At 47.8% G+C, this 12,623-nt stretch overlaps 1 protein-coding gene across 2 annotated transcripts in view; it reads left to right on the top strand.

The window, feature by feature from the left end:
* The window catches only part of tmx4 (thioredoxin-related transmembrane protein 4), a 56,262-nt gene that overhangs the window by 28,696 nt on the left and 14,943 nt on the right, over window positions 1-12,623 (top strand). For both annotated transcript variants that reach the window (XM_072581464.1, XM_072581465.1), the window contains exons 3-5: window positions 48-93; window positions 1,282-1,410; window positions 2,699-2,744. In XM_072581464.1, the coding sequence (XP_072437565.1) occupies window positions 48-93; window positions 1,282-1,410; window positions 2,699-2,744 (221 nt within the window). The remainder of the gene's footprint in view (window positions 1-47; window positions 94-1,281; window positions 1,411-2,698; window positions 2,745-12,623) is intronic.

Below are 12,623 nucleotides of genomic sequence, written 5' to 3'. Positions count from 1 at the left end.
AACCGAAATACAGTGACCGTCTAATTTTTCTTTTTCCTTCAAATCAGGTTTGAGCGGCCGCTTCTTTGTCACCACTTTGCCAACCATTTACCAGTGAGTACAGTGATTGCCTTTCTCGTCCCTACGTGGGGCTGGAACGTTCATTGACTCAAGTAGAATTTGCGTTGTTATCCGCTTTTCCAGGCACTCCGATAGTTTCCCTTGATCCCCGTATTCTTAAACCGACTCGTCCTTTCAGCTCGGTGGCCTTGTGCTTATTGTGTAAGAGTGCAGTAAAATTCATAGGGACCCTTGTGGTACAGTGGTAGTGTCCCCTCCTCCTGAGCCAGGATGTCCAGGTTCAAGTCCCACCTGCTCCAGAGGAGTGTTATAAAAATCTTCTGTATTGTTTGATTTTAAATATATCTGAAGCAAGGTTCTTGTTATTGGGCACTCCTCTGACATCAATGCCTCCTCTCCCTACTCCCTTTCCCTGCCTGTGTCCGTTTTACCTGCGAGAATAAGTGACCACTTAGCACCTTCCAAATCCACAACCACTTCCACCTGGAAGGATAAGGGTGGCAGGTACTTGCAAACGCCACCCCCTACAAGTTCCCCTCCAAGCCCCTCACCATCCTGAATTGGAAATATATTGCCGCTCCTTCAATGTCGCTGGGTCAAAATCCTGGAATTCCCTCCCTGAGGGCATTGTGGGTCAACCCACAGCAGTGGACACCACTGGTTCAAGAAGGCAGCTCATTCCAAACCTTCTCAAGAGCAAGGAGAAGATGGGCATCAAATGCTGGGCCCAGCCAGAATCTCTTGAGATTACATAAAAGACCCATTGGTCTGAAGTGATTTGCAACAGATCTGGTTGAAGCCATCAGTGTTTTCCCCTCCTGTCAAGGCAGACATTTGTGACAGTTGTCATAGACTGTAGAGGGTGAGCCAGTTCTATTGACATACCAACGCTCCCTGTTCCTGGGGATAAAATGGCCGAATCCTCTTGTGGTGGTTGCTCCAAGTTGCCAGGGGTGAGGCAGAGTCCATGGATCAGCAGCTTTCCCGACCACAGGGAAGGCAGGATTGGTGAACGCAGTGTGAACATTCATGATGCGAACTCTCCAGTATTTATTGTTTTGCTCATTTGTACTACAACCAGCTGCTGCTCTTTGAGCTCCCTGCCCGCACTTTAGTTGTGGTTTTCTGCATGACTGGAAATTGCTCGACTGTTTCTTTTTTTTCAATGGACCGAGCTTCAGATTTCAAACCCACCCTTTGTCATTGTTTCCCTCTTGTCAGTGCCAAAGAAGGTGTCTTTCGGAAATATCACGGAGCAAGGATGCTGGAGGATTTCCGGAGTTTCATTCAGGAGAAGAAGTGGGAGGCTGTTGAGTCGATTAGCGGGTGGAAAGCTCCGTCTTCTGTTGTGTAATGACTTCATTTCTTGCTCGCAGAAATAAATACTTGACACTGGCAGCCCACTTGGTGCTAACGCCAGTGAGTCAGATGTGTCGCATTATTTCCAGAGAAGCGTATGTTCAGCCCTGCTTGTTATGGGTTGCATTTCCTCCACTCCACACAAGTCAGGCCACTCGGGGAGTGAGCCCTGATGCTTTGCTGGCTGGGGTCAGTCCAGACTGGGGTTGGACTTGAGACATCGACAGTCTGTTTAGCTCGAAAAGCAGGTACTGCGCTATCGGGAGGGGTGCGGCACCGTCAGTGGGGGATGCGGCACCGTCAGAGGTGCTGACGTTGAGATGAATTGTTGACCCAAGACCCTGTGCTCCTTGTCTGAAGAGGGGTTAGTGAGGAGGTCCGTCTGTACCTGTCACCCTGAGCAACAGCTAATTAGTTAATTACAGCGTCAATTCCTTGAACATCCCTTTGGATAGTTGTGTTTCATAGAATAGAATCCTGACAATGTGGAAACAGGCCATTTGGCCCAACAAGTCCACACCAACTCTCCGAAGCGCACTGCTCCCAGACTCTCACTCCTATCCCTATCCCTATCCCTGTACCCTGGCATTGTCCACCTAACTTAAACATCCCTGAACACTGTGGGCACTTTCCCAAGTCAGTCCACCCTTACCTGCACGTCTTTGGATTGCGGGAGGAAACCGGAGCACCCGGAGGAAACCCACGCAGACACAGGGAGAATGTGCAAACTCCACACAGACAGTCGCCCGAGGCTGGAATCGAACCCAGGTCCCTGGCGCTGTGAGGCAGCAGTGCAAGACACTGAGACACTGTGCTGCCCCTTTTTCAAGTTTATATGTTAATCCTGTTCCTCCAGTAGGCTATAGCACATTAAAGTGGTGCAGCTCACCATCACCTTCTCAGGGAGAACAGGTGCCAGCCTTGGAGATGAGGCTTGGATCCCATTGGCAAACTGGGTACATTGGAGTGTCACCTACACCTTCCAAACCAACCTCGTTGCTTGTAGGAGACACTTAAATCCTGAGGCAGTGCCAGGACAGTAACTGTATCAAGGCAATTTTTTCCTCTCCATTTTAGAGGGGGGGTCCTCCCGTCACCTCGCCCTCTAATGGATTAGCATCAAATACCACAGGAAGAGGCCATTTGGCCCATAGCTGACCCATTCCAACACTGTCGCCCTGCCCTGAAGCAAGAGTTTTGTTAGCAGACGGGGGAGCGGGGATGATTCATTCCTGCCAATTAATTTACTTGTTCTGTTCTTTCCTCGTCTTCCTTTCAGAATGTCTGGGATGGCTGGTCTTTTCCGACTCTCTGTCTGGATCAGGGTGAGTGCCAGCGACGGTATGGAAGAACAATCACGTTTTGTCGTCTGTTCCTTACGGGGGGATATTGTGGTTGCGAGAGTGGAATGTTCTTGCAGACCGATACCTGTCTGTCATAGCTCGGGCTGCACATAGCTACCTGCCAGTCTCCACCAATCTTAAATTTGCACCAGAAATGAGCTGATGTTTTGACTCTTGGGCAAAATGTAAAGGACGAGTGTACTGCAAACGAAATGTTGGAGGAACTCAGACGGTGCAGAGAGATAAACACAGTTAGCGTTTTGAGCCCAATGTTACTCTTCTCCCAAAAGAGGTTCAATCCACCACCTTCACAGGGAAGTATTCAGTTCTGAGAGTCAAACTGGACTCAGTGTTAACTCTGTCTCTCTCCCCCCACAGATGATGCCATACCTGCTGAGTTCCACCAGCGTTCTCTGGTTTTGTTTCAGATTTCCAGCATTTGCCTTGATGTGAGCATAGTTTAAAAAAATAAGTAGTGCACTGATTTACCACTGGTTACCCTGGGGCTGACTAAAATTCGGTGCAAATGCTCCTTTGCTGTTCTGATGCGCAGGTTTAAATATTTCCTTCAGAATTCCTTCCCGTGTTTTATTCTGATGGTTTTGTCAAATGAGTTTGTGTTTGATCTCACTGGGTCTGAGGCGATGTGTGAATAGTGGCTTTTCTGAGGCGCAGAGTCCTCGGGAACCTTAATAAGATCAGCAAGTTTGTATTTTGTAATGTCTTTCTTTTAATTGAATTCGCAAGGGAGGTCCCTGAATGATACCGGAGCCTAGGAGTCGTAAACAAACGTAGGATGAGGGTGCACATATTGTCCTCGCTGTTAGGATCCAGGAGAGATTCAGTCGTAGAGTCAGACAGCACGGAAACAGACCCTTCGGTCCAACCAGTCCATGCTGACCATAATCCCACCTGCCTGCTCCTGGCCCATATCCCTCCAAACCTTTCCTCTACATGTAATTATCTAAATGTCTTTTAAATGCTGTAACTGTACCCACATCCACCACTTCCTCTGGAAGGTCATTCCCCACACGAACCACTCACTGTGGAAAGAACTTGCCCCTCGTATCGTTTTTTTGTAAATGTCCCTCCTCTCACCTTAAAAATATACCCCATGGTCTTGGAGTCCCCACCCTGGAGAAAAGACACCTGCCATTCACCTTCTCTATGCCCCTCATGATTGTATAAACTTCTGAGGTCTCTCCTCAACTCCCAGTGGAAAAAAAGTCAAAGCCTTTCCTTCTAGCTCAGTCCCTTCACTCCTGGCAACATCCATGTAGATCTCTTCTGAACCTTCTCTCGCTAACTAATATCTTTCCTGTAACAGGGTGACCAGAACTGGACACAATATTCCAGAAGAGGTCTTTGTGTACGGTCTGTCCTTCTGTCAGATCGAGGTTGATCTGCTCATTGGCCACGTTTACTTGCCCTCTTTTCCCCCATCATGCACTGCAGAAATTCACCAAGGCTCCTTAGCCAGCACCTTCTGGATGTATGATGACTGTCATCTAGAAGGACAATATATGCGAACACTGCCCACTGTAGGTCCCCCTCAGACCACTCCCCATCCTGACTTGGAAATATATCGGTCGTTCCTTCAGTGTCGCTGGGTCAGAATCGTGGAACTCCCTCCCTTGTGAAATTGTGGGTCAACCTACAACACATTGAGACATACACTATAGGAGAGGCCCTTCAGTCCATTGAGTCTGTGCTGACCTATCTACTCTTAACCCACTTTCCAGCACTTGGCCCATAGTGTTGAATGTTCTATTTCATCTGTGCAGGTTTTAAAAATTAAGTTTCTCTTCTCTACCACCCCCCAGGTAGTGCGTTCTAGACTCCCACTGCCCTCTGAGTGGAAATCCTTTTCCTTAAATTCCCAATAAACCACCTGCCTTTCACCTTTAAGTGATTTCGCCTGTTATTCGACTAACAGGGACAGCTGCCCACTGTTCAGCCTGTCCACGTCCCACACAATCTTACACCGTTCCCCAGTCACCCTTCTCTGCTTGAAAGAAAACAACTTGAGCTTATCCAGCGCCTCTGCTTAGCTGAGATGCTTCATTCCCTGGTGAATCTCCTTTGCCCCCTTACCCGTGGACTGCAGCGGTTCAAGAAAGGGCAGCTCAGCCCCACCTTCTCAGGGGCAACTAGGGACGGGCAATAAATACTGACACAGCCAGCGGCGCCCATGTCCCATGACGATATAAAGCAGCAAGGTCTCTGTTCAATTGTCACAGCATTGTTTTGCTGGAGCGAGAGAGAGGAATTTCCACCATTTTGTAGGTTATGTCTCAGGCCCAACTCTGATTTTTAACTGCTGGCCTTCTGTTTTCGACCTGGATTCACCCTGCAGTAGAAATATGTTATCCGTGTCTTCCTCATCCAATCTGTGCGATTATCATAGAATCCCTACAGTGTGGGAGCAGGCCATTCAGCCCATCAGGTCCACACCAGCCCTCTGAAGAGTATCCCACCCAGACCCACCTTCCTGTCCCTGTAATTCTGCATTTCCCATGGCTAATCGGCCTAGCCTGTGCATCCTTGGACACTATGGGGCAATTTCCCATGGCCAATCCACCATAACCTGCACACGTTTGGACTGTGGGAGGAAAGCGGAGCACCTGGAGGAAACCCACACAGACACGGGGAGAATGTGCAAACTCCACACAAACAGTCGCCCGAGGCTGGAATCGAACCTGAGTCCTTGGTGCTCTGAGGCAGCAGTGCTAACCACTGAGCCACCGTGCCAATCTATTGGGATCACCTGTGAAGCCTTTTGAAACATCTGTTGACGTACTGTCCTCTCACTTTAACCCTCCAACTCTCTCATTCTGTTAACTGTATGCCCTGTCTCCAGGCAAGTCTTCACTGTGGTACACAAACTTCAACGAGCATAGCCTTCCAAACCTTGCTGGAGGATTGTACGGAACCCTGGCTGATGTCTTTTTCTTCTCGTCCTTGCATCCTGCTGTCTGTCTGCAGTGACACTATCTGCTCTTTCTATTGTAAAACAGGAAAGATCTCGCTGAATGTTATTTAAATGGAGAAAGTCTGCAGAAAGCTGCAGTGCAGAGGTATTTGGGAGTCATAGCGATACACAGCACGGAAGCAGACCCTTCGGTCCACCTTGTCCATGCCGACCAGATAACCTGAATTAATCAAGTCCCATTTGCCAGTATTTGGCCCATATCCCTCCAAACTCTTCCTATTCATGTACCCATCCAGATGCCTTTTCAATGTTGTAACTTCCTCTGGCAGTCAAGATTAGAGTGGTGCTGAAAAAGCACAGCACGTCAGGCAGCATCCGAGGAGCAGGAGAATCGGCGTATCGGGCAAAAGCTGATGGTTGAAAGTTGAAAGAAGGGCTCAGTTGATCAATCTGGGATGTGCAGGGAAGATGGGCTCAATCGTCTCCATTGGTACCCTAATGGTTCTGAGATTGATAAGCTTTTCTGTGCTAGTGGTGGGTAATGGGGCTACACAGGGCAACAGAGAGCCAACTATGATCTAATTGAATAGCAGCACAGACTAGATGGACTGAATGGCCTTTCTCCATTTTTCTCATGACTCCTGCATCCAAGCAGACGAAGAAACGGGTCAGCCTGGAGAGAGTCTCTCTCATTGGGATTCTGATATCTTCCTTATGTTAAAATCCTTTTCGTTCAAATCTTTATTATCCCTTGCTTGAACACCAGAAATCTCTCAATAGGCTGGAGCTGTTTTGCTTGGAGTGTTGGAGGCTCAGGACCTTATAGAGGTTTATAAAATCATGAGGGGCCTGGATAGGACAAGTAGACAAAGTCTTTTCCCTGGGGTGGGGGAGTCCAGAACTAGAGGGCATAGGTTTAGGGTGAGGGGGAAAGGTATAAAGGGGACCTAAGGGGCAACTTTTTCACACAGAAGGTGGTGCGTGTATGGAATGAGCTGCCAGAGGAAATGGTGGGGGCTGGTACAATTGTAACATTTAAAAGTTAAAAATCACTCAACATCAGGTTATAGTCCAACAGGTTTATGTGGAAGCACTAGCTTTCGGAGAGCTGCTCCTTCATCCTGTAGCTAGTTTTATCTTGTACAATAAATTCCATGAGCTATGACCTAGCCCCACTGGTTACCTCACAAAGATGCAGCGCTCTGAAAGCTAGTGCTTCCAAATAAACCTGTTGGACTATAACCAGCTATTGTGTGATTTTTAACTTTGTCCACCCTCGTCCAACACTGGCTACTGCACATCATGTCTGACATTGAAAAGGCATCTGGATGGGTACATGAATAGAAAGGGTTGGGAGGGATATGGGCCAAATGCTGGCAAATGGGACTAGATTAATTTGGGATATCTGGCCGGCATGGAAGAGTTGGACCGAAGGGTCTGTTTCCATGCTGTACATCTTTATGACTCTGAGTGAATCATTAAGAATAAAACAGAACCTGACAATCTCGAAACGTTGATGAATTCACCCCACTGGGCCCTGATGATGAGGCCTGTTGGTTTTGTAACTGATGGAGGGAGAATGGACTCTGTCTTTGTTGTAAAAACTGCTTTAAAAACCTCCCGCAATGTGGCGTGGATGTTTGTGTCTTAGCGTCACGGTCGATCTTTGCGGAAAATGGTGACATTAGAAATTTGGTTCGTACAATGAGGTCTAGTTTATCTTTCGTATCCAAAGACTGGATTCTGCACTCCCGGGTACAGACGTGTGCGATGGAACTAAACTACAGAGAGAGACAGAGAAACTGGCCCATCTCTGAGAGCTATTTCATCTCTTCAACACATCTTTGATTTAATGCTTGGTATCAAGAGAATGTGTTCTGAAAATCAATGCAGTTTGGATGCCTCTAGAGCATTGCCTGAAGGGATGATATTGAGTAAGCACACCCTGGTTAATTCCACAGTTGGCATTCTCAATTGGCTTTCTTAAGATCTGTCAATAACGTGGATTCTAAATTTTTTAAGAGCGTGAATGTGCCTTTGAAATGCACAAGTCGAACAGCAAATCTTTTTTTTTGAATTTAATTTGTGGGTGGAATAATCGACAGGCAGCTTTTTCTTTGATGCAATGGGTCCTTCTTTCGGTTCCCTCTCCCCCCTGCCTGGTTTCTTCAAACTTCTGAATTTTCTTTTTGTCTCTTCAAACGGAAACACAAAATGGGAGCAGGAGGAGGCCGTTCAGCCCTTCGATCATGGCTGATCATCCAACTCGCACCCCAGTTCCCGCTCCACACCCTTTTTGATCCCTTTAACTTTAAGAACTGTATCTAAGTCCTTCTTGAAAGCGTTCAATGTTTTGGCCTCAACTGCTTTCTGTGACAGAGATTTCCACAGGCTCCCCGCTCTCCGGGTGAACACATTCTGAAATGGCCTACCCCTGTATCCATAGTCAGTGTCCCCCCCCCCCCCCCCCCCCCCGCTCCTGAATCTGGACTCCCTTGTCATCAGGAGCATCCTTGCTGCATTTATCCTGTTGAGTCCTGTTAGAGTTTTAGAGCTTTCTGTGAGATTAGTGTCAATGTAGCTGCTAAAACCGATTCACAGTAAAGAGATTGCAGTTGGAGCTTTTATGATTCAGCAGAAACACCGCTCCCTCTGAACCCGGAGACCTGGGTTCAAGTCCTCCCGCTGCTCCAATACCGCGAGGGTTGGGGGCGGCACGGTGGCTCAGTGGTTAGCACTGCTGCCTCATAGCGCCAGGGACCCGGGTTCAATTCCAGACTCTGGTGATTGTCTGTGTGGAGTTTCTCCCTGTGTCTGTGTGGGTTTCCTCCGGGTGCTCCGGTTTCCTCCCACGGTCCAAAGATGTGCAGGTTAGGTGAATTGGCCACGCTAAATTATCCGTAGTGTTCAGGGATGTGTAGGTTAGGTACATTAGTCATGGGTAAATGTAGGGGAATGGGGCTGGGTGGGTTTCTCTTTGGAGGGTCAGTATGGGACCAAATGGCCTGTTTGCACACTGTAGGGATTCTGTGATCTACAAAACGGTAACTTTCAGTTACCCTGCCCTTTAGCACAGGGTTTATAATGTGCTTCTCAAATGTTGTCTGATTTGGGGGTTTGAAAACTGCTGTGATCCCAGAGCTGGCAGAGCAAGGGAGGTTAGTGGTGCAATCACGGGTGTTTTGGTTTGATTCGATTTATTATTGTCACATGTACCCAGGTACAATGTCAAGTTGTTTTTTGTTTTGCATGTGGTACAGGCCGGTCATGCCATACACAGTGCGTAAATCTAATAGATCAGAGTCGAGCGTGTGGTGCTGGAAAAGCACTGCAGTTAGGCAGCATCCGAGGAGCAGGAGAGTCGACGTTTCAGGCAAAAGCCCTCCATCCCAATGTTCTTGATGAAGGGCTCATGCCTGAAATGTCAATTCTCCTGCTCCTCGGATGCTGCCTGACTTGGCTGTGCTTTCCCAGCACCACACTCTCGACTCTGATCTCCAGCATCTGCAGTCCTCACTTTCTCCTAATTGAACAGAGCGGGGAACACAGTCTTACAGCTGCAGAGAAGGCGCACAGAGAGTGAGATCAACATTAAATTTGAAATTTTGAGAGGTCCAGTCAAAAGTTTAGTAACAGCGGGTAAGGAGCTGTTGGTACATGTGTTTGAGCTTTTGTATTTTCTGCCTGATGCAAGAGGTTGAAAGAGATTATACCCGGGGTCGGAGGGGTCTTTGATCATGTTGGCTGTCTTTCTGAGGTAGTGAGTATTGTAGATGGAGTCAATGGATGGAAGGTTAGTTTGTGTGATGGACTGGGCTGTGTTCACAACTCTCTGTAGTTTCTTACAGTCCTGGGCAGAGCAGTTGCCGTACCAAGATAGGATGCTTTCTGTAGTGCATCTGTACAAGTTGGTGAGGGTCCTTGCGGACATGCTGAATTTCTTTAGTGTCCAGAGGAAGGAGGGGCGTTGTCCCTTCTCGACCATCGCTTCAACGTGGGCAGTCTGGGACAGATTGGTGATCTGTCACTTGCCACTCTTGACCACAATCTAAGTTTTACCTGCAGTCAGAAATTTCCACGGGCATTTATTTTTTAGGACAGCGATCAGATTGAGTCGTGTCTCGATCACAGTTTGACCTTGGCAACTGTTAAAAGAAGAGAAGAAAGGGGGCCTTGAGGCTGTCGGAACGGGAGGCACCAGCAGGGGGCCACAGTGTGCACTTTTGCAAACACTAGCAGAGAGAGAGACCGATCTGTCCATCTAGCCTGCACCTTTTGATCTGTGGAGTCCGTATCTCGGAATTGGTCACTGGCTGAAAGTGCGACAATAAACAATATTCTAAACAACTTGTTCAGGGACTTTACATTACCCCTTTGAAGCAGGTGTGGCTTGAACCTTTGCCTCCCAGCTCAGAGAGAGGAGTACTACCCATGTGCCACAAGAAAAGCTGAACACAACTGAGCAACGGGCTGTAATTTCCTGACGATAAATTTAACAGCAGTTAATCAGACCGTGGACTGGCTGCCATTGGGTCTCCTTGTTGTTTGGCTGGGTTTAGGGTCAGCATGGACTGGTTGGACCGAAGGGTCTATTTCCGAGTTGTGTGACTCTGTGGTGTTTTTGGTGCCCCCGTGTGGCCAGTTGCTGGCAGACTGGGAAATCCAGGGCACCAGCGCCCACTGCTCTGGCCAGGGATTTTGGTTTTTTGTTCTTGCCACCGGTTGGGTGAAGTGAGTGTCGGGAGTGGGTCAGTGCCAGGCGAACACCTAGGGGATCGTTGTGGCACGCCTCCGTCCGGTGCAGGAGGGAACTCGGGAATGGCTCGAGGAAGATGACGGTGCAGAGGAGCCGGGGTGGGCAAGGCCAGAGGTCACACGACACCAGAGTATAGTCTGACAGGTTTATTTGAAATGACAAGCTTTTGGAGCACTGCTCCTTCGTCAGGGGAAGCTCCTGTTGAGCACTTGTGATTTCAAATCAACCTGTTGGACTATAATCTGGTGTCTGGGGGGGTGGGGGTTTAAGGAATAGAAGGATATATTGATGGGTGTGAGGCAGCTTGTGTATAAACATTCTGGTGTTCAACAGGATGTCCCAAGAACTGTGTAATTTTCAAAAATGTATTTGTTTTGCGGGATGGGGGTGTCGCTGGCTGGGCCCAGCATTTATTGCCTGTCCCCAGTTGCCCCTTGAGAAGGTGGGGGGGTGAGCTGCCTTATTGAACCGCTACAGTCCACCTGCTGTGGGTTGATCCACAATGTCCTTATGGAGGAAATTCCAGGATTTTGAGCCAGCGATAGTGAAGGAATGACGGTATATTTCCAAGTCAGGATGGTGATTGGCTTGGAGGGGGACTTGAAGGTGGGGGTGCTCCCATGTATCTGCTGCCCTGGTCCTTCCAGATGGAAGTCATTGTGCGTTTGGAAGTAGCTGTCTGAGGATCTTTGGTGAATTTCTGCCATGCATCTTGTAGGTGGTACGCACTGCTGCTGGTGTTGGAGGGAGTGGATGCAATGCCAGATTATACCAGAAGGTGTACCGATCGCTTTGAAAATAACCAGATTGTAAAGAGGATGTTGGCAATCTGAACAGATTTCTGTCAGTGCCAATTTAAAGTTGACTGGCTCAATGTTAAAAACCCGAAAGAACTGGAAATGAGAAAGAAAAGCAGAAGTTGCTGGAAAAGCTCAGCAGGTCTGGCAGCATCTATAGAGAGAAGTCAAGAGTTAACATTTCGGATGGTGTGACCAGAAGTGGTTCTATGTTTCAGCTTTATGAACAAAACTCTGACACTATATTTGTTTAGTGTCAAGGGCGTCAGTTCCACGTTATTTGCCTCAGACGTGCCGCCCTGTGCCCTGCTTTCAAGATCTTTGCCCCATTTCCTCCTCTCTGTCCGGAAGCTTCCCGACTTTCCTCTGGTTGCTGCTGCCCTTGCTCCCTCTGTTCCCAATCCTGTCCTCCATCCGTCCCCCTTTTTAAAACCTCCCAGTGCCCCTCTCTCTCCTGTTCTGAGGCTTTGGGCACCACCTGCTGGTGGAAGGTGGTCAGTGCTGGTGGTTATGCCTGCACTGACCAACCTGTGCCACTAGATGGAGTGTGGCCAACCTGGTGTAATTTTAACATTTTACTGTGTTGGCATTAGAACGATATGTTGTATTTCTTTTATATTAATCGCAAATTTAATTTTAAACAATCTTAAATAGATAAGCATTTCAAAATGCGCACCGTCTTATCACAGAATGATGGAGAATCATTGAATCCCTGCAGTGTGGAAGCAGGCCATTCAGTCCATTGTGTCCACACTACCCCTCCAAAGACCATCCCACCTAGACCCACCTGTGCATTTCCCATGGCTATCTTGATATTTAAAGTTGCTTTTAGAAAATAAATATCCTGAAATGCTTAATTGTACAGTGTTTCCACTATATTTAGTGTCACTAGAGCTCTATAGCTCAGAGAAAAGCCCTTCAGCTATTTTAGTCTGTGCCAGTCAAAAACATCCACCTATCTCTCCGAATCCCATCTTCCCGCATTTGACCGACAGCCTTGTATACTTTGGCATTGCAAGTGCACATCTAAACACGTCCTCGATGTTAAGAAGGCTTCTGTCTGTACCAGCCTCACAGGCGGTAAGTTCCAGATACGCTCTAGCTGAGAAAATTTTTCCTCACATTCCCTTTAACCCCTTGCCCCTTTCCTCAAATCTAAAAAAAACCTGGTTTCCCTGAACCAATCAGCGCTGGTTTTAAAGTACAGTTCTGTTGTATTTGAAAAGGTTCAGTTGATGGAACTCTGTCGAAGGGCACTGGTGTAAGTTAAACGCTTGTGTTAGAGAGTGGAAAGTTAGTGACAGTTTCTGATTAAATGTTATGCTACAATATTGTTTACAGCTGCTCGTGGTCAGAGTAATAAGCATCTTCTGTGT

The sequence above is a fragment of the Chiloscyllium punctatum genome, chromosome 11, assembly GCF_047496795.1.
Source record: "Chiloscyllium punctatum isolate Juve2018m chromosome 11, sChiPun1.3, whole genome shotgun sequence".
In the NCBI taxonomy this organism is placed as follows: Eukaryota; Metazoa; Chordata; class Chondrichthyes; order Orectolobiformes; family Hemiscylliidae; genus Chiloscyllium; species Chiloscyllium punctatum.
This window is presented reverse-complemented; position numbering and strand designations above follow the sequence as displayed.